Source organism: Lutra lutra, chromosome 9 (assembly GCF_902655055.1).
Source record: "Lutra lutra chromosome 9, mLutLut1.2, whole genome shotgun sequence".
Classification (NCBI taxonomy): Eukaryota; Metazoa; Chordata; class Mammalia; order Carnivora; family Mustelidae; genus Lutra; species Lutra lutra.
The window spans coordinates 89,395,926-89,419,027 of NC_062286.1; the positions used below are offsets into that span (position 1 = coordinate 89,395,926).

Below are 23,102 nucleotides of genomic sequence, written 5' to 3' on the forward strand. Positions count from 1 at the left end.
TCAAGCAGAGAGAGTCAATTATCATATGGTTTCACTTATTTGTGGAGCATAAGAAATAACACGGAGGAGATGGGGAGATGGAGGGGAGAAGGGAGTTGGGGGAAATTGGAGGGGGAGATGAACCATGAGAGACTGTGGACTCTGAAAAACAATCTGACGGGTTTGGAGGGGCAGGGGTGGGAGGTTGGGTGAGCCTGGTGGTGGGTATTATGGAGGGCACTTGCTGCATGGAACACTGGGTGTGGTGCATAAACAATGAATTCTGGAACACTGAAAAGGAATTTAAAAAATAAGTAAAAATTAAAAAACAAAACATGGATGGACCTCGAGGGCATGATTCTAATAAACCCTACAGAGAAAGACACCGAAAGCAAGCAAGCAAGCAAGCAAGCAAGCAGGCTCCATACCCAGTGTGGAGCCCAATGTGGGGCTTGAACTCAGAATGCTGAGATCAAGACCTGAGCTGAGATCAGAGTCAGACACAACCTGCTGAGCCACCCACGTGCCCCTAATGGGAGCAATTACTTTTTTTTTTTTTTTAAGATTTTATTTATTTATTTGACAGAGATCACAAGTAGACGGAGAGGAAGGCAGAGAGAGAGAGAGAGGGAAGCAGGCTTCTTGCTGAGCAGAGAGCCCGATGTGGGACTCGATCCCAGGACCCTGAGATCATGACCTGAGCCGAAGGCAGCGGCTTAACCCACTGAGCCACCCAGGCGCCCCGGGAGCAATTACTTTTTAAGAAGCTACAGACCTTAGTGGAAAAGCTGTTCAAGGAAAGGCAGCCCATTGCTACTAGCTCCTAAGTACCAGTACCAGTGTTCATTCACAGTTGCAAGGGCTAAGCCTTCCTAGTTGGCCCTCACTGTGTGAGTTCCTTCGTTGATTCGGCATAAGGTTCAGAGCATGTAAGGTTCAGGAAATTTCTCTGCAAGAGTCAACTGGCCAGGGTCTTTTGCTCCTGAGAGGAAGGGGGGACCTCATAGGAAGGAGATGTGGGATAGAAGTTCGGGCTCTGTCCCGCCCATCTTTTCTTTCTTTAGAACCTTAGCCTCCCTTCTCCTTCTCAGCTGCCAGTTATGAGATTCCTTGGTTATAAAAGAGAAAGGAAAAAAGAATGAGATCTGGCGAAACTGTAAACAAAGAGACAGAACCATGAATCTGTCTCAACATCCATATAGTCACACTGATTGATTAAATAGTTTAAAAATATTAGCATCATATATGATAACTGCGATCGTAAAACTAACTCCTACTGACATGATTTCTACTGAAGAATTCTATTTGGCCTTACTGTGTGCCAAGCACACATTAAAATAGTCCCAACTGGAAGTAGAGGAAACCAGAAAAAATGGAAGGTCTCCTCCCTGCTTCACCTTAACACAGCATTTTTTTTAAATAGCGTAATTTGAAGAGATAAGAGAATTTTTATTAAATTTCCAGCACTAATCTGATCTAGCAGAAGGATACCATGGAAATGACTTAGTTGAAGGTGCGGATAAATTATTAAGAGACTTTATTTTTCATTTTATATCTTTCTGTAGTGTTTGAATTCTTTCCCAAATACATGTATTACCTTTTCTCTTCTAGTCAATACAGTTATCTGGTAGACTGAAGTTTCTGATGTATTTTTTGTACTTATCTGCATATACATAAACTTAATACATATACATAAACATAAACTTAATACATATACATACTATATGTATTTACATATACAAAAGATGTGACTACACACCTATTGGAACAGCTAAAATTAAAGATAATGGTAGCCCCAAATGCTGGTGAAGATGTGAAGAAACTATCTCTCATACATTGCTGGTGGCAATGTAAAACGCTATAACCACTGTAAGAAAATCGTTTGGCAGTTTCTTAAATAAACTACACATATATTTATATAACTCAGAAATTTCACTCTTGGACATTTAGCCCAGAGATATGAAAACTTACATTTACATAGGAACTGATACACAGCTTTATTCACAAGGGCCCCAAACTAGAAACTACTTAAATGACCTTCAGTGGGTAAATGGTCAAACAAACCATGGTATGTCCGTACCATGGAATATTACTCAGCAATAAAAAAGGAATACACTGTTTATATATATTAACAATTTGGATGGATTTTGAGGGCATTATGCTGAATACAAAAAGTCAGCCTTTAGAAGATCACATATGGGGTGCCTGGGTGGCTCGGATGGATAAGCGCCTGCCTTCAGCTCAGGTCATGATCCCAGGGGCCTAGGATCAAGCCCTGCATCAAGCTCCCTGCTCAGTGCAGAGCAAGCTTGGCCCTTTCCCTCTGCCATTCCCTCTGCTTGTGCTCTCTGACTCGCTCTCTGTCCAATAAATAAAAAATAAATAAAATTTAAAAAGATCACATGCTATAAGATTCCATGTAGCTGGCTTAGTCAGTTTGGACTGCTATGACAAAAATACCATAGACTGTATGGCTTAAACAAATAATTATTTCTAAAGGCTCTGGAGGCTAGGCAGTTCAAGATCAAGGTACAGCAGATCCAGTGTTTGGTAAGGATCCACATTTTGGCTTGCACACAGCTCTCTTTGGCTATATCCTCACATGACTGATTGACAGAGTGATCTGTGTGTCTTCCTCTTCTTATAAGGATGTTAATCCCATAATGAGGGGATTATAATCCCACTCTCATGATCTAATCTAACCTTAATTACTTCCCAAAAGTCCCACCTCCTAATACCATCACATTTGGGATTAGCTTTCAGACATGGGAATTTTGGAGGGACATAGGCATCAGTCCATAGCAGTAACATTCTCTAAATTACAATTCCATAGATCAAAAACGATTACAGGTTGCAATCTGTGGATTGCCCCTCAACCCCTACCCCCATGTGCACATCCATGCCCAATCTCACTTGCTCTCTTTAAAATGAATCAATCTTCAAACTACTCTCCTATATTTTATCCACGAAATTCTACAGTGTTTGCTTTTTAAGTGTTTTGGGTTTGTTTCGTGTGTGTGTATTTTTTTTTTAATTATTAAAGTGTAGTTGACACTGTTACATTAGTTTCAGGTACACAACATAGTGATTTGACAACTCTATGATCTATGCTATATGCTCACTACAAATATGGCTACCATTTGTCACCATACCATGCTATTCTAATACCATTGCCTGTGTTCCCTGTGCTACACCTTATATCCCTCTGACTTGTTTTTGGAGAAAGGTTCTCAACCCCTGTATTGCCTGTGGCCTTCATCATCATCACCCTCCTCATCTGTGACACGGCTACAAGATGACAACTGTGTGGACTGACCACAGCAGGAATGCCAGTGGCATCCTTAGCCATAATAAAGACCACCATTAGCTGGGGGTTTCTAACTAGACTCCAACTCTTTCCTATTTCCTCTTGTATCCATTCATTGAACACATCATCCAACTCTTGCTATGTGCCAACTGCTAGGATCAATAAAAGTCAAAAGTAGCTCCAGATCTCAGGGACTCCCAGACCCTTGGGGGAAGGCAGCTATGGGCATAGCTGGCAAGCATGCCCTGGGCATTAGGATATCTCCCAGAGTGTGCCAGCTGCATTGGCCTCAGCAGGGAGCTTGTTAGAAACAGAATATCTGGGGGTGCTTTACAAGAAGCACAGTGCTCGTGTGGATGACGCTTGGTGACAGATTCCCCAGGGCATGTGGATGTTTGTTTCTCTTGGACCCTGCCAAGCAAACCTCTATTCCTATGGCAGTGTTTACAGTCTACTGAGAAGGTTGTTTCTGCAAAGACTGTGTCACTGCTTTGGGGAGTGTTTCTAGAGCTCCCAGAAATGCCTCCATAAATCAGGACTGGCACACCAAGTGACTGCTTTGCTGCTAGAGCTCTTAACATGAAGGGCCAGGAGCGACCCTGGCAAACGCAGGGCTGACGTGTGTGGGAATAGTGGGAGTGACCCTGGCAGGGAAGCGGGGGAGGCCTGGATATTGTTTCTCTGTCCCTTGTCCTGCTACTCTCTGCCCTGGGCTCAGAGCTATCAAGCACCCGCGGATGGCGTTCCCGGGCAGGGCGCGCCCCCATGTTATCCCAGAAAATGAAGAAATCCCCCAGGCAGCCCTTAACAGTGTCCACCAGGCTAATGGCAATGAAGACGAGAGGGCTGTGTCCAAACTGCAGCGCAGGCACAGTGACGTAAAGGTCTACAAGGAGTTTTGTGACTTTTATGCGAAATTGTAAGTGTCTCCTCTTCTGGAAGAGGCGCTCCTGTTTTCCAGATCTAGGCTTCTTGGGCTTTGAGTTCATTGCCCATTGATGGTTTTATTTTCTCAACTTTCAGGAGGGGCATTCCAGGGTGATGGGGGGGGCGCATATTCCAGCAGGCAGGAATATACCAGATGAAATGCAGAAGTGAAAGAAAAAATGCTACCTTTAAAGTAATAGTAGTGATGTCTTTGTGTTCAGTAAGTTCCTGATAATAGCACATTTTCATTACATAGTCCAAAAGGGAGGTTTAGAGTTTCTGCTGTGAGGATTTATAATAGAAAAGTTGTATGCTCTAAAACTTCCCACAGATGAGGGGTCGGTCGAGGGAGCAGTAAAAACTGAATTACAGACTGTTGATAAAGATAAACATTTCTGTTAAGTTTAACAGTCAGCAGTTTGACATAGGCTGACTGGGTTCCTTAATACTGTCTTGAGGGGACTAAATGAATAAATAAGAAATAAGAATGCTGTGTAGCTAGCAAATATACATGTATTTATATATACATATATATGCCACTAACTCTAAAATGTCTAATTCATGTTATTAAATGGGTTTTAGCAAACAACTAAAAAAAGTAGTGCAGAGTAGTATTTAGACCAACTCATGGAAGATTGTTAACCTCCTGCAAAGTTAAAAGCTTGGAATTATTGCAGACAGCCTACTGGGAAGGTTGCTTCTGCAAAGACTGTGTCACTGCTTTGGGGAGTGTTTTCTAGAGCTCAATTTGTCAATTAAGAGTTAAGGAGAATATAACTGACCTGATTCTCTATTTCCATTAATCCACTCTGTGTGGTATTGTAACAGATGTCATTTGTTTTCACAACTTATAAAAAGTTCTGTTTATGTGTAATTGGGTAATTAAAATTATATTGTAACCAGAGTGCTTTATGGACTCTCAAGATGCTTTTTGGATTTACACATGTTTTCATTTCATGCCAAAAAGTTTGTTTCACAGACTTTGACCAATGAAGCACTTGAAAAACAAAAAGCTCAGTGATACCAAGTTTTCTGTGTGCAGTTGATTTGTGGAAGAGGATCAGGTAAATCAGTTATAACTGGCCAAATGTGAAGATGCTGTACTAAAGGCTTTTACATATATATTTCCCAACATATGTATGCTTTGTCATCAACACCACTTCTTAGCAAAAATCCTTTTTTGAAAAATTAGCCAACTAATTTTAACTAGCTGGATGACAGTTATAACTCTCATTTATGACTTTTTTAAAATGTAATTTCTATCATAGGTAGTGTTAAATATAAAAAACAACTGAAAAAAAAAACCCAGGTTCATCAGTTGTAACCAAGTACCTCTCTGATGGAGGATGATGGTAGCGGGGGTGGAGGGGGAGACTGGCATGTAGGGGTGAAGGGGAACTCTGCGCCTTCCTCTGTTTCACTGTGAACCTGAACCTACTCTAAAAAATAGTCCATTGAAAAAATTCACAGTGCCAGAGGGTCAAAGACAAGAGAGGAAAAGAAAATGTAAACAGCTCACTAGGTTGGTGAGATTATTAGGGGCTCTTTCCTGAAAGTTTTCCCTAATGTAATTTCTTTTCTTATCCTGCTTGTTATTAAAGGGAATACTTCTTCAAAAATACATAATACATTATTTCTAAAGCTGGTTTATTTTTCCTATGTGTGGGAAACTACATGTTTGTTTTTATAATGTGTCTACCTATTTTCTAACTGAGTATTTAGATTTGAATATAACCAGTGTTTAGTATAATAAGTAGGAAACAGGTGATAAATGCTCTGATTTTAGGACCACTTTACACTCTTAAAAATTATTGAGGTCCCCAAAGAGCTTTTGATTATCAGTATTTACACTGTCTTAGAAAACAAAAACCGAGAGCAAAATTAAATGTGTATTAATTTAAAATAACAATGAACTCATTACATGTTAATAAGTATTAATATTAATGACTTTTTATGAAAAATAACTATTTCCAAAATGACAAAAGCTTGGTGGGAAAAGTGGCATTGAATTACATTTTTGCAAATCTCATTAATGTCTGTCTAAATAAGACAGTTTCTCATTTCCGCTTCTGCATTTATCCTACTATAATATGTTGCTTTAGATAATGTGTATAATGAAAATATGCCTCTACAAAGATGTAGTTGGAAAAGGAAGGACCTTTTGAACCCCTAAAAGAGTTACGGTGGCCCTTGCACTTTGAGAACCCACTGATCTAGATAATGGATCAAGACAATCCAGAATATTCTTCTCTTCCTGTTCTTTGGGAGTTCTGTTAAAATTATAAGTATCTGCTGAATCTTTTGAGAGGGTTCAAAATTAATATAATGCTTTATATTTGAGTAGCATCTTCTGGCTTCCAAAGTTATATACTTATTTTATCTTCAAAACAATATTAGGAATTACTGGGGCAGGTTTACTATACTTCATCTAGAGACACCTGTGGATTTTGGTCAGGAGAAAGACCTTTCCAAACCTTTCCAAGAGCTTTGCTAAAACTGCTACAGTTCATTTGGCTTATGGCAAACCCAAATGAAGAAGGGAATGTGATGCATTTTTCTCCATAACCCACAGTAATTTTGAAATGACAAAGTAAAAAATTTAATGAGACTTAGGCCAGTCTTGCCAAGCAATGAGGCTGCTTTTCTTCCTACCCCCCCTTTTTTGTGATGTTTTAATTCCATATTTAAGCCTGTTAAGTAGAGTTATGATTGGTATGTGGTATGAACGTGGTACGTCTACATGAGGTTAGTTATGGTAAGGCTACAAAATAGGAATACTGTTCTTTGAAACATTTAGGGCAAGAAGGCAAAATTGTCTTCCATTGGGGCGGGATGGAGTTGAAACAAGGTATGCGTGAGCCCTTCTGCTAAGGAAACAGGAAAACTTAGAAACTGGCTGGGGACAAGGCAGTTAATCTGGCTATAAAATGAAGACTCCTCACCTACCTCACAGAGTGGTTGATTCTAGAGAATATTGGCAGTAACTTTAGGAGGTGGATTGACTCAGTATCTGGGTGGTTACAAACCGCACCAGGCAACTAGACACACAGGTAGAGCTTGTGCTCTCAGTGGGCATCTGAAAATAAACTTGCCAATTTGTGAAGGACAGCTTGGCCAATGACTGCTATGGGTAGAGGACCTTCCCCACTTCAAGGCCTTTTAGAACAAAGCAGTTCTTTATGTGAAACCAGAGCTTGTTAGAGCTAAATAATTCTCTGAGTATATGCTTTTCTTCTTCCAAACTACACAGTGGTTAGTTAGGGTATCGGTCCACTTATTGAGTGTCTCCTGTATGTTTCAAGATAATAGTGGAATGACTGCAAGGAAGAGACCAGGTCACTGGGTTCATCGGGGTCATTTGACTGCCCAGTGTGCAAAGTGTGATGGTGTCCTTATCGCATCTTCTCAGGTGTCTGAAATGGATACTATAATCTGGTTTTGATTTTATGAACAGAGACTCTGGATTCTGGTCCCGTGTCTTCCTTTAACTACTGAGCTTTGTGACATTGGGCTGATTACTCCAATTCCCTGAACCTCCCCGTGTCATGTCTATAAAATGATTTTCACAATGTACAACCCTGTGACTAAGATACAGCTTATAATGTTAGTGCTCAATACTTGTTCTTACCAGTGAGATTACAAGACTAAGTAAGGCGTCTGGTGGTTTTAAGAGCTACTTGCAGCAGTTGCTTTCAGCAGGATCTCACCAAAGAGATAACCTGTGTCAGGACATGGTGTTCAGTTGACATGCAGGTTAGATTCTGTTCTCAGAAGGAAGAGAAATTGGCTTTGAGATGGTGACCTGTGGGTACTTTAATTAGGCTACTTATAAGCTGTAACCTCAATCTCCTTGAAGGCAGCTCTTGACTTCTATCTCTATCCCTAGTTCCTCACAGGTAGTAGGCACTCACTTATATTTAGCAAGAGGAATGTCAGAAATGTTAAGGAAAAACAAATTCCAAGCAGGAGGCCCTTTCAGCACCTAGATGGAAGGGCAAAGAGATGGGAGCAGTTTGAGTTCTTAAGACACAAGAAATTGAGCTTTAGGGCTACAGTATGATTTTGTGATCAGTAGAACTTTCTTCTCAGTTCTTCGCGTCATTTGGTCTCAAGTCTAAGGACTTGAGAGTCTAAGACTTAAAGACTTCCTGTCCTTTGTGTGTTACAGCAACATGGCCAATGCCCTGGCCAACGCCACCTGTGAGCGCTGCAAGGGGGGGTTTGCACCTGCCGAGAAGATCGTGAACAGTAACGGGGAGCTGTACCACGAGCAGTGCTTCGTGTGTGCTCAGTGCTTCCAGCAGTTCCCGGAGGGACTCTTCTATGAGGTGAGTCAGCCCGGACAGAAGCACAGGGATGCCGTTTTGAGGCATCCTTCTTTGTTTTGAATTTCAGTATGAAGATTATATTGACATGCCTGGTATTTGGTACCCATCAGGTCAGTGATGACTTCTGTGCAGAATGCCCTGTCAGACACCGTCCCCAACACCCCACCTTGCCACTTGTATTGTTCATCTCATCTTCCTGTTTCAGAACCCTTGGTACCTTGTGACTTGACCTATCAGACTTGTGCACTTCAGCTCAGCAGACAGAGCCCTTTCATAAATGTTAGCCATAGGCTCTCTGGCTTTTCCACTCAGGTCCCCAGTTGCTTGCCCCCTACACATGCCTCACTGATTCCTGCCTCTCTCTCTTTCACTGACTCAGAGCACCATGAAATACCCTCTCTAAAGCAGGACATCTGTTACTGATCTTTCATGCAGTGAGTGGGAACTTCCATGTATTTATTGCCTGAGGAGGATCTTGTTCAGATGCTTTGGAGGGATATCCTGTCCATATTAAGCTCTTCTATGTATCTTCTTTTTCAAATTCTTGCTCTTTCTTTTTTTATTTATTTATTTATTTTATTTTTGTTAAGTAATCTCCATATCTAATATAGGGCTCAGACTCACATCCTCAAAATCAAGAGTCACATGTTCCACCAACTGAGCCAGCCAGGTGTCCCCCAAATTCTTGTTCTTGATTCTTTTGTGTTACCTTGTGGTGTCTACATATCCTTTGTATTTCTTATGATCACTGAAACCCCCTTCTCACAGAATATGTATGCTTTTGGGACTAGTCCGTGGAGGCTGAACCCATGCTGTTAATGAAGGTAAGAGTAGGATGTGTGTGTGTCCAATTATATCGTGTACTTTTACCAACTTACTCCTTACATATCTATATGTGTGTTACTCATACGTGTGTCTCTCTATGATAATGTATGCACATAGAATTGTTATAGCCAGAGATGGGTGCTCTTTGATTTCTTTTTGCCTACCACATTTTTTAATTTCCCTGTTTTAAAAGCCATTTTAAAAGGAAGGAAGGTAGTTTCTAATGGTCATTAGTAAGTCAATTGTTTGCCACTCAGACTGCAGTTTCCCATAGAAACAATGCCTCCTGTGAGGGGAGGTTTCCAGGCCAGCCTGCAGAAAAGCTATTTAGTCCATCATATCACATGACATACAGAGCTGCCCTATATATGGTAATGTAACTCTGGGAACAGCTTTAAGAGGTTTGATTAGGGATCACTGTTTTATTCACCAGAACACATTTTTGAGCTCCTGCTATATCCTAGAAACCACATTCCTCACAGTAAAAACCCTAGCAATAGGTACTCATGTTCTCTTTTCTTTTATTTCTTCCTAACTTTTTCCCTGGGCAGTGGGAATCTCTTTTTCTGTCAGTGGCAATGGCTTTGGGCTAGGACTAGCAAGTGATAGGAGAGTCCTAGTAGGGGGGAATTCAGGGTGGAGTAGAAGCTGTGCTGCTTGGCATCCTGGTAACAGATCCTCCCGGAGGCTGTGGGAGAAGCTGCCAGTGGTAATGAGGAGGGTGGCAGCTAGATTCCTGAAGAAGAAAAGGAAATCGCTAGGGGTCTGGGCAGCAAGGAGAGAAAGGGAGTGGGGGCAAAATGGGGGCTCAATTGGAGTAAAAGGATGAGGACCTGCTTCCGTGGTCTGGATGAGACATTCAGGTTCTCAGGTCAGCACAGTGGAGGCATGCCAGGACTGTGGCAAGGAAGGAGGTCACTTAAAAGAGTCAGGAGTCTGCCTCCTGAGGAAACATGAGCCTTCAGACTCTGTCATCCCGATCTTACCCCTGCCTTTTTCCTGCCTCATGGCCCAAAGAGATTGAAATGTCCCTATAACACAGCAGATCTGTGACTTGAATGGGGTTAGAACCTCATTTGGTCTCCTAATGCCCAATATGGTATTCTTTCCCTTGCATATTCTTTTCAAATCTAAGACATTTTTATTGAAATGGGTAGTTCCGGCAGAATCCTTAAGAGAGGGTCCAAAGGAGCAAGAGAAGGACCCAAAAGAGGAAGGCAGGGTCAGTTTTTCCAAATATTAGTTCCATATTATATGGTCTGTGTGCCTGGCACTTCAGAATTAATTATGTTGTCAAGCACAGTCACCTCCTGAGAGGCTGGTTCTGCATCTGTAAACTGTCAGCTGCCAGGCCACTTGTGCTTAGTCACCGGGAAGGCTCTGTGAGAGCTTCCAGTAGGACAGAATAAGGCATGACTCACACTTGTCCCCCTGTCCACCTCACACTCCCTTTTACTTCTGGACTATAAATATGCTCCCTGGGTCTGTCTGATATTATTCCAGAATGTTACAAATACCTAGAACTGGTCTATTAATGGGCTGTTGCCCAGCTTAAGGTCTTTTGGGTCCTGAGGAAGATTGCTGTTTTAGCTACACTGACAATTAAAACCCCTTTCTCAAGGCCAGGGATTTGTAAACCTGATGTGGAAAATCTGGCTTTTCCTTTTGGTTGAATGATATTAGAGAAAAAGCTGTCCAAGCCTTCCAAGAAATAATCTGTATTCTCAGTTATTGAAAAGGAAGCCCAAAAATTTGCCTTGGCTTGCTTTCCATTGAGACACAATGTATGTACTTCAGTCTTGCTATATGTAGTAATAGCAGATGTGGGGCGCCTGGGTGGCTCAGTTGGTTAAATGACTGACTCTTGATTTCGGCGTAGGTCATGATCTCAGCATTATGAGATCAGGCTCGTGTCCAGCTCCACACCCAGCATGGAGTCTGCTTGTTCCTCCCTTTGCTCCTCCCCACACTCGCTCGCTCTCTCAAATAAATAAAATCTTTAAAAAAAAAAATACTAGCAACTGTGTCCTTTGCACTCTACAGCTTTGATACTGCTTTTGTCTTATGATTAAAACATCATTCTTGGGACGCCTGGGTGGCTCACTTGGTTAAGCGGCTGCCTTCGGCTCAGGTCATGATCCCAGAGTCCTGGGATCGAGTCCCACATCGGGCTCCTTGCTCAGCAGGGAGCCGCCTTCTCCCTCTGCCTCTGCCTGCCACTCTGCCTGTGGTCACTCTCGCTCTCTCTGACAAATAAATAAAAATCTTTAAAAAAAAAAAAACATCATTTTTCCCTTATTTGCACAGCCTCTACTCTTTTCTCCATAGAATTAGTTCTGAAGACTTATAGGTGGGTTCTCTGCACTCGCTTCCCCTTGCAAATGGGATTCATTTTTACTGTGGAACTTCTGATATTTTGGATGAGATGGCCAGGATGTTCCTCCTTCCTTTGGCCCCAGAGGCGAATTTAGCATTACACTGCTGTTTCCTACCCACTCACGAGGATGTTTGTCTGGAGGTAAGCTGATTGAGCTCAGCTATTTCTGGCTCATCTGCAGCTCCTCTTAAGTGAGTTAGCTGCAACCAGGATTATTACCTGCTTTGGCTCCTTACTCAAGGTGAACTTCAGTCCTACCAGATCATGTGGTTCAGCTAGTGAACTTACAGTTTGCCGTTAGACTGTAATACATCACCCTCTGAAGAATAAAAGATTGGGCTCCATGAATCTTGGGCTCCATAGCTTCTGTCATCAATGACTGCTTTACTCAGGGTGTTTTTATTACAGGCCCACGTGACTCATGTTTTCAGGCTACTCCCATCTGTCTCATTTCAGTTACCTTCTCTAGTACCACAGCACTTTTTTATATCTTTAGTATGGAGAGCATTTCACATGTTTATTTATATGCTTATCTTCTTCCCCTCTAACTTTAAATACCTTGGTGTAAGGACTTTCCTCATTAATTGGTATCTCTATCATTTGTTACACAATATTTGATGACTACAAGGTGCTTAATAGGTAAAATGATGTGTATACAGTACTTGGATAGTATAGATGGCAAGATAAAATGCTAATATACCCACTAGGAAGCAGGGCGAACATTTTCTAATGTAAACATTTCTAGGCTATACTTCAAAATCTTGGTACGCTTTACTCATTTACTTATTGCTCATCTCACGAACATTGTCCCAGCTTTATTGTGAGAGTGGTGGATGAAAGAAATGTATTTTTTTTTAAGATTTTATTTATTTATTTGACAGAGATCACAAGTAGGCAGAGAGGCAGGCAGAGAGAAAGGAAGGGAAGCAGGCTCCCCACGGGGCTTGATGGGATCATGATCTGAGCCGAAGGCAGAGGCTTTAACCCACTGAGCCACCCAGGCGCCCCAAGAAATGTATTCTTAAGTAGAAACAGAGGAGATTTCAGTTTTGGGTAGAACCCTGACTAAGTGCCTGAGCCATGATGTATTTTCAGTACCATATGTGGACTGCTGATTTTAGATGTTAGTTCAGGTCAATGTGGTATCGCTGAATAAACTTACTTTTGATTTAAAACCTACAGAAAAGTTGAAAGAATAGTACAATGAATACCATGTACCCTTATGCATCTAACACATATGCCCACCACACCCATCTTCTGCCAAATTATTTGGAAGTAATTTGCAGACATATAACACTAAATGAAGTTACTTTTAATTTCCCGCCCTCCGCAGGGGAGGTACAATGGAAGGGTCGTAGTTAAGAGATGATTTTAGGGCTACTGGTCTTACCAAATTGTTCTGGTTTTGGGTGACTTGTATCTAGGTGGTTTTTAATATAATCACTTCTGGTATTTGGAGTACTACTTCTTGAGTTAAAAGCTCCCCTCCCCCCAGTTTGTTTAAATGATTCAAATGACTTTAAATGATTCAAATGACCTATGCTCTCCAAGAGCATAGGTTAAAAGGAAAAAAAAAAAAGCACAATTCTCTACTTTGATGTGGGCTGGACTTAATGACTCACTTCTAACAAGGATATAGAAATGGGTAAAGTAGTTAACTTTGCAGCAGCAAAACCTGACAGGTACCATCTTAACCAAGTGATCAAGGTTAACTTGAGTGCTAAGAAATTGTGTTGAGATCATGTACTTCCCAGTATGATGCAAGAAATAGAGCACCTTATTACCTCTGTGGTATTCTTTCCCCAAATCTATGACCTCAGTTTAATCATGAGACAAACCCATATTGAGGAGCACTCTACAAAACAGCTGACTGGCACCCTTCAAAGGTGTCAAGGTCATGTAAGACAGGGTAGGAACTGTCACAGATTGGAGGTGACCAAAGAGCCTCGCTTGGTCTGACTTCCATGAGATTTTCCAGTAGTGTTGTTTATTCATTCTTTATTAGGAAACATGTACCCATAATTAGGATGTTTCAGGACCTCAGTAATTTTCTCAAATTTGTGCAGTGGAAACAGAGGGTGGATTCACTTTATTGGTACATGGTCAAAAGGGAACCCAGTAGTTCAGGGCTTTAATGTCATTGTTCCACATTCAGTAGAATTACCTCCATCTGTGTTCAGATGCCAATTCTCAAGTGAGGTTCAGATTGTATGTTGGCAGAGAAGCCAGGCAATCTTTCAAACATGATTTTTAAGTTCTTACAGAAACCCACAAGATAATTAAAGAATTCTAGGTTATATTCTCTATTGGTCTGTCAAAGAGAGGTGGTGGATACAGAAGCAGCAGCAGCACAGATTTTAGGGTCTGACAGCCGTGGGTTGAATCCCAGTTCTTCGGTGTGAGTTATTTAATATTTTTGAATTTCAGTTTTCTCTAACAAGGGATGATCACACATGTCTCATAGGCAGTTTGAACCAAGGTAGCATGTACAGTACCGAGTAAATTAGTTCACTCTCTAGTACCACTTTCCAGTGGATACTGCTCAGATAAGTAATGTTTGCACACACTAAACCAGGATTCCTTATCCTCAGCACGGTTGACATTTTTTTCCCTTAAGATTTATTTATTTATTTATTTGACAGGCAGAGATCACAAGTAGGCAGAGAGGCAGACAGAGAGAGAGAAACGTGGAAGCAGGCTCCTTGCTGAGCAGAGAGCCGGATGCGGTGCTCGATCCCAGGACCCTGGGATCATGACCTGAGCACTGAGCCACCCAGGCGCCCCAGCACTGTTCACATTCTGAACTCAGTAATTCTTTGTCTTGGGGGCTCTCCTGTGCATCGTAGGCTGTTCAGTAATATTTCTGCCACTCTGCCCTCTAGATCCCCAGTTGTGACAACCAAAAGTATCTCCATACATTGCCAGATATCCCTTGGGGAGCTAGATCACCCCGGTTGAGGGACGCCTGGGTGACCCCATAGGTTAAGGATCTGCCTTTGGCTCGGGTCATGATCCCAGGGTCCTGGGATAGTGTCCCACATCAGATTCCTTAGTGGGGATCCCGCTTCTCCCTCTGCCTGCTCCTCCCCCTGCTTGTGCACAATGCTCTCTCTCTCTCTCTCAGAAAAATAAAGAAAATCTTTCAAAGTAAATCACCCTCTATTGAGAACCACTACATTGAATGAGGGCATCCCTTTGAATAGGTCATGAGCTTCACTATGATAATAGCAAGTCCATTCCAAGTGGGCATGTTCCCCAAGTTGTGTAGGCAATATCCTCATAAAACAAAACCCTTTTTCTGTCTCTAAGAATTTGACTGCACTTAGAGTTAATTCTTAGATGATAAATTTAATTAGAAAGTATTTCCAGACAGATTTAACTTTAAAAAGACCCTTAAGAAAGCCTATATTTTCTGGCTTAAATTGGCATAAGGAAATATAAGTATACCATTCTTGGATAGTCATCACTCATAATGAAAGTATCATCCTCGTTTAGCAAAAGGCAAGGTGCCCTATCTATGTGGTGATTAGAACTGCTTCCTACTTAGAACTGATACCCTACTTCCGCATTTTAATTTTAAACACGTTTTAAGTATGAATGATTCTAAGAATGATTTATCTTTTAATTTTGTCTGTCTTAGAAGGTAGTGATCAGGGTATTAATAAAAGGGAACACATTAAAACAGTCATTGTGGTGTTGCTCTCCACCACCGGCACCACCAAACGTTGAGGTGCTGTTTCTGGTTTCATGTGAGTCTCTCGAGGGTAAGGTCACCTAGTTCGTCTTACTTCTTCACAGTCCTTCATTTTGCCTGGAATGTGGTACTTTATGTGTGAATAAATGCCCTGTAATTGCTAATTTTGAGTTACATTAGTATTTTTATTTCCGAAATAACTAAACACTAGATGTTTTACACGTTGTTCTTGTTGTTCTTCATACCTTTGATTCTCACATGAGCCCTATGAATTAGGTATTTTCATTCCTAACTTACATGTCGCCATGATGAGGCTCAGAGGCCTTGCCCACAGTTAACTAGTGGGGATGCGGTCAGAACAGGATTTTATCTCACACCTGCTCGTCTGCACAAGGATGCCCTAACTCTCACCATACCTGAAATAGTTTCCTAGGACTGATGTTTTATCATTCGGAGAAATAATGCTCTCTTGTATATGGCCATCACTGCTTTTTCAGTCATTCAGGAAATATTTATGGAAAGCTTACAAATGAAATGTGTGGCAGATTGTGTAGGCCACACTATGCCCTAGTCCTAGGAGTGAATACAGTTTTTACAGTGATTTGGGTAGAATTTGGAGATGGCTTCCATGGTACTTTTCTTCATTTTCAGATCAGGAAAATTTGGAGAGGTTAGATAAATATATGAATATATGATTAGTGATCTTTGAATTTGGTATTGTAGTTAGCTTCGAAGGGAAATCTGCTTCCAGCAGTGCTGGTTTTCATGAGTTACTAGGATCTCCAGTCATCTTCCAATACATATGAAGAAATATTTGTAAAGTGACCAAGTCATTGGCGGCATGAGAAGGCTGTTTAAATGTCATTTGGGGCTGGGGGGGGGTACCTATTTCAAACCAGAGGCCCGAACATTACTGACTATATATAGCCACTGTAATGGTTCCTAAATCTAAGTTTGTGATATCTTGGAACATCTTCAGTAAAAGGATGATCTTAATATTCCCCTAAGAAGATACTTTTGAAAGTAAACTAGAACAAACAGTTAAAGAGAGCTATAATTCCAGAAACATGACAAGTCACATTGAACCAAGGCTATGAACATGGTGTGCAGTTTGGCATAGTACACGTTTAGGGGCTAGGTTCTTTGTTATTACTTCAGGTTTCTTCCTTTCTCTTTAGTTTGAAATTTCCAAATGTGTCCTTTTCTCCCTATCACAGAATGCATAACAGGAAAGACCAATTTATGATGAGTGATTTAGTGGAAAGAGAGTTTACAAAGAGATTTCTTCACTCATTTCCTTTTATACAGAATCATGATTACTCAGGAAGGCTGAACTCTGAGAAGGGAGGTCTGTTTGGGAGGAAACTGTCCAACTAGAGGAGGTGCTTATCTGCTGACCCACTCACTTCAAAGCAATTTATGAGGAACCAGTACAAATCACCAAGTGAAGATCGTTAACATTTGCACTTGCCTTGAAATGAGACTGTCAGCCCAGTTTCTAATTCTGAGCTCTCTTTAAAGCAGCAGAATTTCTCCCTACCTCCTCTTACCCCCACGCAAAGAGAATCTTCACAGAACTCAAACTTAGAACAGTTCCAAACAGAGCTATTTTTGGTTAGAGTTCATCCTCCCTCATACTGAACAATCCCTGTTCCTTGCAGGTGGCAACAACCAGGGTTCTTAGACATTCTGTTTTAACACTGTCTGGAGCATTAATATTTCCTACAGGCTGATGGTATTTTAAACCAGTTTTGGGTTCACACAGTAGGAACTGTGTTGGATGTTCTATATTGAGATTTGTGGCAGATTTGGAAATGTAATCATGACAGCTTCCTTTTAAGACTTTGCCCTTTTCATCCCTGATTTCAAAAGGACTCATCCTTTTCCTCCAGTTTTATTGAAACATGATCAACAGACAACATTGTGTAAGTTTAAGGTGTACAACATGATGATTTAATAGTGTGTATATTATGAAATGATGACCACAGTAAGGTCAGTCAACACATCAGCACCTCATGTAATTATCGTTTGAATGTGCGTGTGGTGAAAACATTTAAGATCTACTCTTAAGTCTACTGTACAGTATTTTAAACTATAACTATATATTAGATCCCCAGAATTTATTCATTTTATAACTGGAAGTTTGTACCCCTTGACTAACATCTCCCCATTTCCCCCCATCCCTCCAGGCCCCAGTAACTACTCTCTGTTTCTGTGATATTAGCATTTTTAGATTCCACACATAAACGAGGTCACACAGTATCTGTCTTTCTCTGCCTAAATTATTTCTTTTGCACAATGCCCTGCAGGTCTTTCCGTGTTGTTGCAAATAGCAGGATTTCCTTCTTTTTTATAGCTGAATGGTATTCCACTGTGTATTTATACCACAGGATTCATCCTTTCAAAGGGAGAGTCCTGTGAGAGTAAAGCAAAGAGAGCAGTGCTAAGAAATTGGGAACATGATGAGTATGTGTTAAAGAGCCAGAACACAACAGCCAGAAGAGAAGAGGCTTGTGACTCTCACGAGGCACTGAGAGGTTAAACAGCTCAACCAAAGTCACACAGCCAGTCGGTGGTTCAGCCAGAATTTAGACTTCAGGCCTTTTGGATCCACAGTCAGTGTTCTTATGCTACCTATTTGAAGTATATCTTTTTTTTTTTTTAAGATTTTATTTATTTATTTGACAGAGAGAGATCACAAGTAGACAGAGAGGCAGGCAGAGAGAGGGAGAAGCAGGTTCCCCGCCGAGCAGAGAGCCCAATGTGGGGCTCGATCCCAGGACCCCGAGACCACGACCTGAGCCGAAGGCAGAGGCTTAACCCACTGAGCCACCCAGGCGCCCCTGTTTGAATTATATCTTTCAAAATTTATTCAAGGGGCACCTGGATGGCTTGGTCGGTTAAGCATCCGACTCTTGTTTCCACTCAGGTCATGATCTCAGAGTTGTGGGTTTGAGCCCCGTTTCGTTTCAGGCTCTATGCTCAATGGGGAGTCTGCTTGGAATTCTCTTCCTTTCCCTTTGACCCTCCCCTGCGTGCACTCTCTCTCTAAGTAAGTAAATAAATCTTTAAAAAATTTCAAATTACAAGCAATCCTAATTTTTTCTACCTTCTGCTAACAAATACAGTATATATGCTAACGGCTGGACTCGTTTTTGTTTTAAACAATATACATCTTTCTCTTTCATTAAATACAAACTAAAAGTTTAGTTTTTCTTTTCTTTTTTTTTTATTTTATTTTTTTATTTTTTTATAAACATATAATGTATTTTTATCCCCAGGGGTAGTTTTTCTTTTTTAATTAAACTTTGTTTTAATGGATCACCAAATTCTGTGACAGATTTTTTTTGGTCAAGTTGTTTCCATTAAAAAGTACTAATTTTAAAAACTATAATAAAACTGTTATGCATATACACGTGCGCGTGCGCGCACACACATACACACATACAAATAATGCACAAAACATTATCCTTTCCTTCTGAAGATGTTGTGATGCATTTTTTAATTATGTGCAGTTAGCTGGCATATATACATCATTAGTTTTTGATGTAGTTTTCAACTATTCATTAATGATCCATTGTTATCCTTAATCAGTCTTTTAAATGTTAGTGACCAGTTGACACACACATTTCTGAGCCTGGTCTTTCACCACTGATTAAGACTTGGGTGGGTGGTAAACAATTTATCATATCCAACTAAATCAATGGGGTTGGTTCTGAATCTTTATATTTAATTTTTTTAATTACTGCTAGAAGCTAAACATCAGATTTCATATATATACGTAATATATATCCAATAAGGAAACATATCTACTTCATAAATAACTAATGCTTGGGGCTGTACAGTGCATTATGATAAGACTGGGTTAATGTAGCATATCAATGTATTATCTGTTTGCAGCTTTTAAAAACAGATTCATTAAATGTATTAGAACTCATTTAAATTTCAAAATGAAGTAAGCCTTTTTCTGGCACAAAATAAATCTGCTTTGGCTAGTCTGCCAATTTAAGGCATAGTCAATAATGTTCAATAAATTGAGCAAAGCTGCAGCTGATTTCTACGATTGGGCAAATTGAGTTGACTACTAATATATAATTAAAAATGGATGTTGAGGGGCACCTGGGTGGCTCAGTGGGTTAAGCCTCTGCCTTCGGCTCAGGTCATGGTCTCAGGGTCCTGGGATCAAGCCCCGCATCAGGCTCTCTGCTCAGCAGGGAGCCTGCTTCCCACTCTCTCTCTTCCTTCTTGTGATCTCGCTCTCTGTCAAATAAATAAATAAAATCTTAAAAAAAAAGTGGATGTTGAGGGATGCTTGGGTGGCTCAGTTACTAAGTGTCTGCCTTTGGCTCAGGTCATGATCCCAGGGTGCTGGGATCCGTCCTGAGTCAGGCTACTTCCTTACAGATCCTGCTTCTCCCTCTGCCTACCACTCCTGCTGCTTGTGCTATCCCCCCAGACCCCTGACAAATAAATAAATCTTTAAAAATAAATAATAATGGATTTTGATAGTCAAACAGTATGTTAATACATTTAATATATAACTTGCAAGGAGCTCAAAGATTCAAAGGGAGACATAATTCTCGTGACTTATGTGAAGAGGGTAAAAGCAGCCCCCAAAATAGAAATTAGTGTTGAACCCTGACTCTTCCAATGTAAGTCATATTTATCCTTGGATACATGCAATAATTGTGAGGGGAAGAGGAGCCCTGCTCATCTCATTAAGATAGGCTTTTCAAGTAAACAAATAGTGGCAAGTAAAATTTAACATTTTGACATACTCATGTTTTGACCATTTATGTATTAGTAATCACTGTAATGATAATTTAATCCAGAAGAAAAAGAAGGTTTTAGAGCCTTATGGGTTCAGAAAATAAAACAAATTTTAAAGTTTTTTTTTTTTTTTTTTTTTTAAGATTTTATTTATTTATTTGACAGAGAGAAATCACAAGTAGGTAGAGAGAGAGGAGGAAGCAGGCTCCCTGCTGAGCAGAAAGCCCGATGTGGGGCTTGAACCCAGGACCTGGGATCATGACCTGAGCCGAAGGCAGTGGCTTAACCCACTGAGCCACCCAGGCGCCCCCAAATTTTAAAGTTTCATTATACGCATTTTAGTTGCCGAGAAGTATGGTAGGGTGATCTGTCAAAGACTTTAGTATAGAGTTTAGGAAAAAAAATACCACACCAGAATAAAACTTTGGGGGATGAAATGGAAATAGTTCAAGGAGAAAAGCGGAGGATACAAATTTTTCCAACTGTTAAAATAGAATTTTTTTTTAAATGGGTTTTGGCCTCATTTTGAAATGTGTCATTCTAAAATATACTAGAGTATCTACTCTGGAAATATTTAAGCTTATGGTACAACATTTCAGATATCAACCTGAAAAAAAGTGGGACAGGGTTTGTGTGTTATATACCTGTATTCTGGAGAGAGGGATCTGCGGCTCTTGTTAGACTCTTTAAGATGAGTCTGCAAGCCAGAGAAGACTTAGCATTGGTAAAGGGAGGTCACTTGTACTCTGGAGCCATTGTACCAGGTCTCACCTCAGTTGTTTGGATCTTTAGGGAGGGTAAAAAAGTACATCTGCTTTTAAAAATCTCAGTAGAATTATAAATTCTTAGGGCAGAGCTCTTAACTCAAAAACATCTTTCCTATATGTCTCCATGGAATAATTATATTCATCCTGTGATTGTTTCATCTGTACAAGTTGATGGTACGTACTTTCTATTTCAGTTTGAAGGAAGGAAGTACTGTGAACATGACTTTCAGATGCTCTTTGCTCCTTGCTGTCATCAGTGTGGTAAGTCTTACTGCTGAATGGCAAAGTAAAAAGTGAGTCTCAAAATTATGCCAGTGGTGAAAATGGTGTTTGGTGCTCATTAAAAACAGCATCCAGGTAACTTATTAGTCCTTTCCCTTATTAACATATAACAAGCTGGAAGAGTATCAAAACCCAGAGAGAAATGATGTTTAAGGAGATCCACTGTAAAGTTATTTGAGGACCGATTGAGACTTTTATCAGATGATCTTTTGGATGTTCTTGTTCCCTGTTAATTCATCCTTTACCTGCTCACTTTGGGGGTTGCCAGGAGAGAGGCAGGGAAGACATTGGTGCTCAGATGCTTAAGGGTTACTGTGTGTTACACAAGTGTTTCACTTGCTTGCATTTTAACCACCTCACTGGTTGCTAATGCTTCTACTAGAAGGTCTCCAGAGATTGGAAAAACTGAGTAGAATTTTCTAAAGTTTAGTGAAAGAAGAAATTAAATACAGGTTTCAAGAAATGTGCTGTGGATTTAGGTTTTTCTATGTCAGCGATGACCAGAAATAAACAAAAGGCCTTCAGGAGAGCCCAGTATGTCATTGGGAAAAGGAAAACCACGATCAGAGATGTGATAAGACAACCTGAAAATATGACTACAGAATCAAAACAAGGACTCAGATGAAACAAGAGTTTCTTCCTCATGCAGTGCTTACTGTGGTCAACACATGTATAGAAAGTCCCTAGTCGTGGAGAGCGATTTAAACATTTCTTTCTTGGTGTCTTTTGCCTTACTACTTTCCGCAGTAGGATGCACACTGGACATCCTTTGTGTGTTACTTTCCCACAGGTGAATTCATCATTGGCCGAGTGATCAAAGCCATGAATAACAGCTGGCATCCTGAGTGCTTCCGCTGTGATCTCTGCCAGGAAGTTCTGGCAGATATTGGCTTTGTCAAGAATGCTGGGAGGTAGGAGTGTTCCATCCTTGTCAGGTGTGGGTGGAGAAGAAACTGCTACAAGGTCATGCCTGTTTTCCCTGATGAGGCGGTTCTTTAGGGCACTGACCTGAAGGTACAGGGGACTCAAGACTGCAGTGTATTGGTTCATCTGGTATCTGTTAGAAGAGGATCTTAGACTGCATGTGGCCCTGGGCCAACAGAAGGGGAATCAGCCAGAGTTTCTTAAAGATCAGTTGGGTTACCTGGGTTGGAATAAATTAGTTTTCATGTAAAAAGCAGTGACTTGATTCTGCTCTGGTAAGCCAGGAGTGATTTTTTAAGAACTGATTTCTTTAACTTCAGAGATATGAGGAGCATATTTCTAATTATTAGAAAGAACCTCAGATTTTCAATTGAAGTTTCTAAAAAAGTTTTCGGCTCTATTTAGACATCTGTGTCGTCCCTGTCATAATCGTGAGAAAGCCAGAGGCCTCGGAAAATACATCTGCCAGAAGTGCCATGCCATCATTGATGAGCAGCCGCTGATATTCAAGAATGACCCGTACCATCCAGACCATTTCAACTGTGCCAACTGCGGGTATTGCCATCCCCTCCCTTTTGACTGCACAGATAGTAGAAATAAAAGATCACATTTTTCTGTATTTCTGTCACTCCAGCATACCAGATTGCTTTTCTCCAACATGTAACCTAGAAAATTTAAAACCTATAAGAAGTCGGGGTACCTGAGTGGCTCAGTGGGTTAAGCCTTTGCCTTCGGCTCAGGTCATGATCCCAGGGTGCTGGGATCGAGCCCCGCATCAGGCTCTCTGCTCAGCAGGGAGCCTGCTTCCTCCTCTCTCTCTCTGCCTGCCTCTCTGCCTATTTGTGATCTCTGTCTGTCAAATAAATAAATAAAATCTTTGAAAAAAAAAAACAAAACACCTGTAAGCAGTCAAGAGAATAAT

At 40.7% G+C, this 23,102-nt stretch overlaps 1 protein-coding gene across 8 annotated transcripts in view; it reads left to right on the forward strand.

The window, feature by feature from the left end:
* Positions 1-23,102, forward strand: part of LIMS1 (LIM zinc finger domain containing 1) — a 145,230-nt gene that overhangs the window by 114,112 nt on the left and 8,016 nt on the right. For 5 of the 8 annotated variants that reach the window (XM_047745303.1, XM_047745301.1, XM_047745299.1 and 2 more), the window contains 4 exons: positions 8,382-8,541; positions 21,169-21,235; positions 22,047-22,167; positions 22,586-22,735. In XM_047745303.1, the coding sequence (XP_047601259.1) occupies positions 8,386-8,541; positions 21,169-21,235; positions 22,047-22,167; positions 22,586-22,735 (494 nt within the window). In that variant the 5' untranslated portion in view covers positions 8,382-8,385. Of the gene's footprint in view, positions 1-183; positions 189-3,969; positions 4,206-8,381; positions 8,542-21,168; positions 21,236-22,046; positions 22,168-22,585; positions 22,736-23,102 lie in introns of those variants that run through there. The other 3 variants (XM_047745304.1, XM_047745296.1, XM_047745297.1) reach the window with 3 other exon arrangements.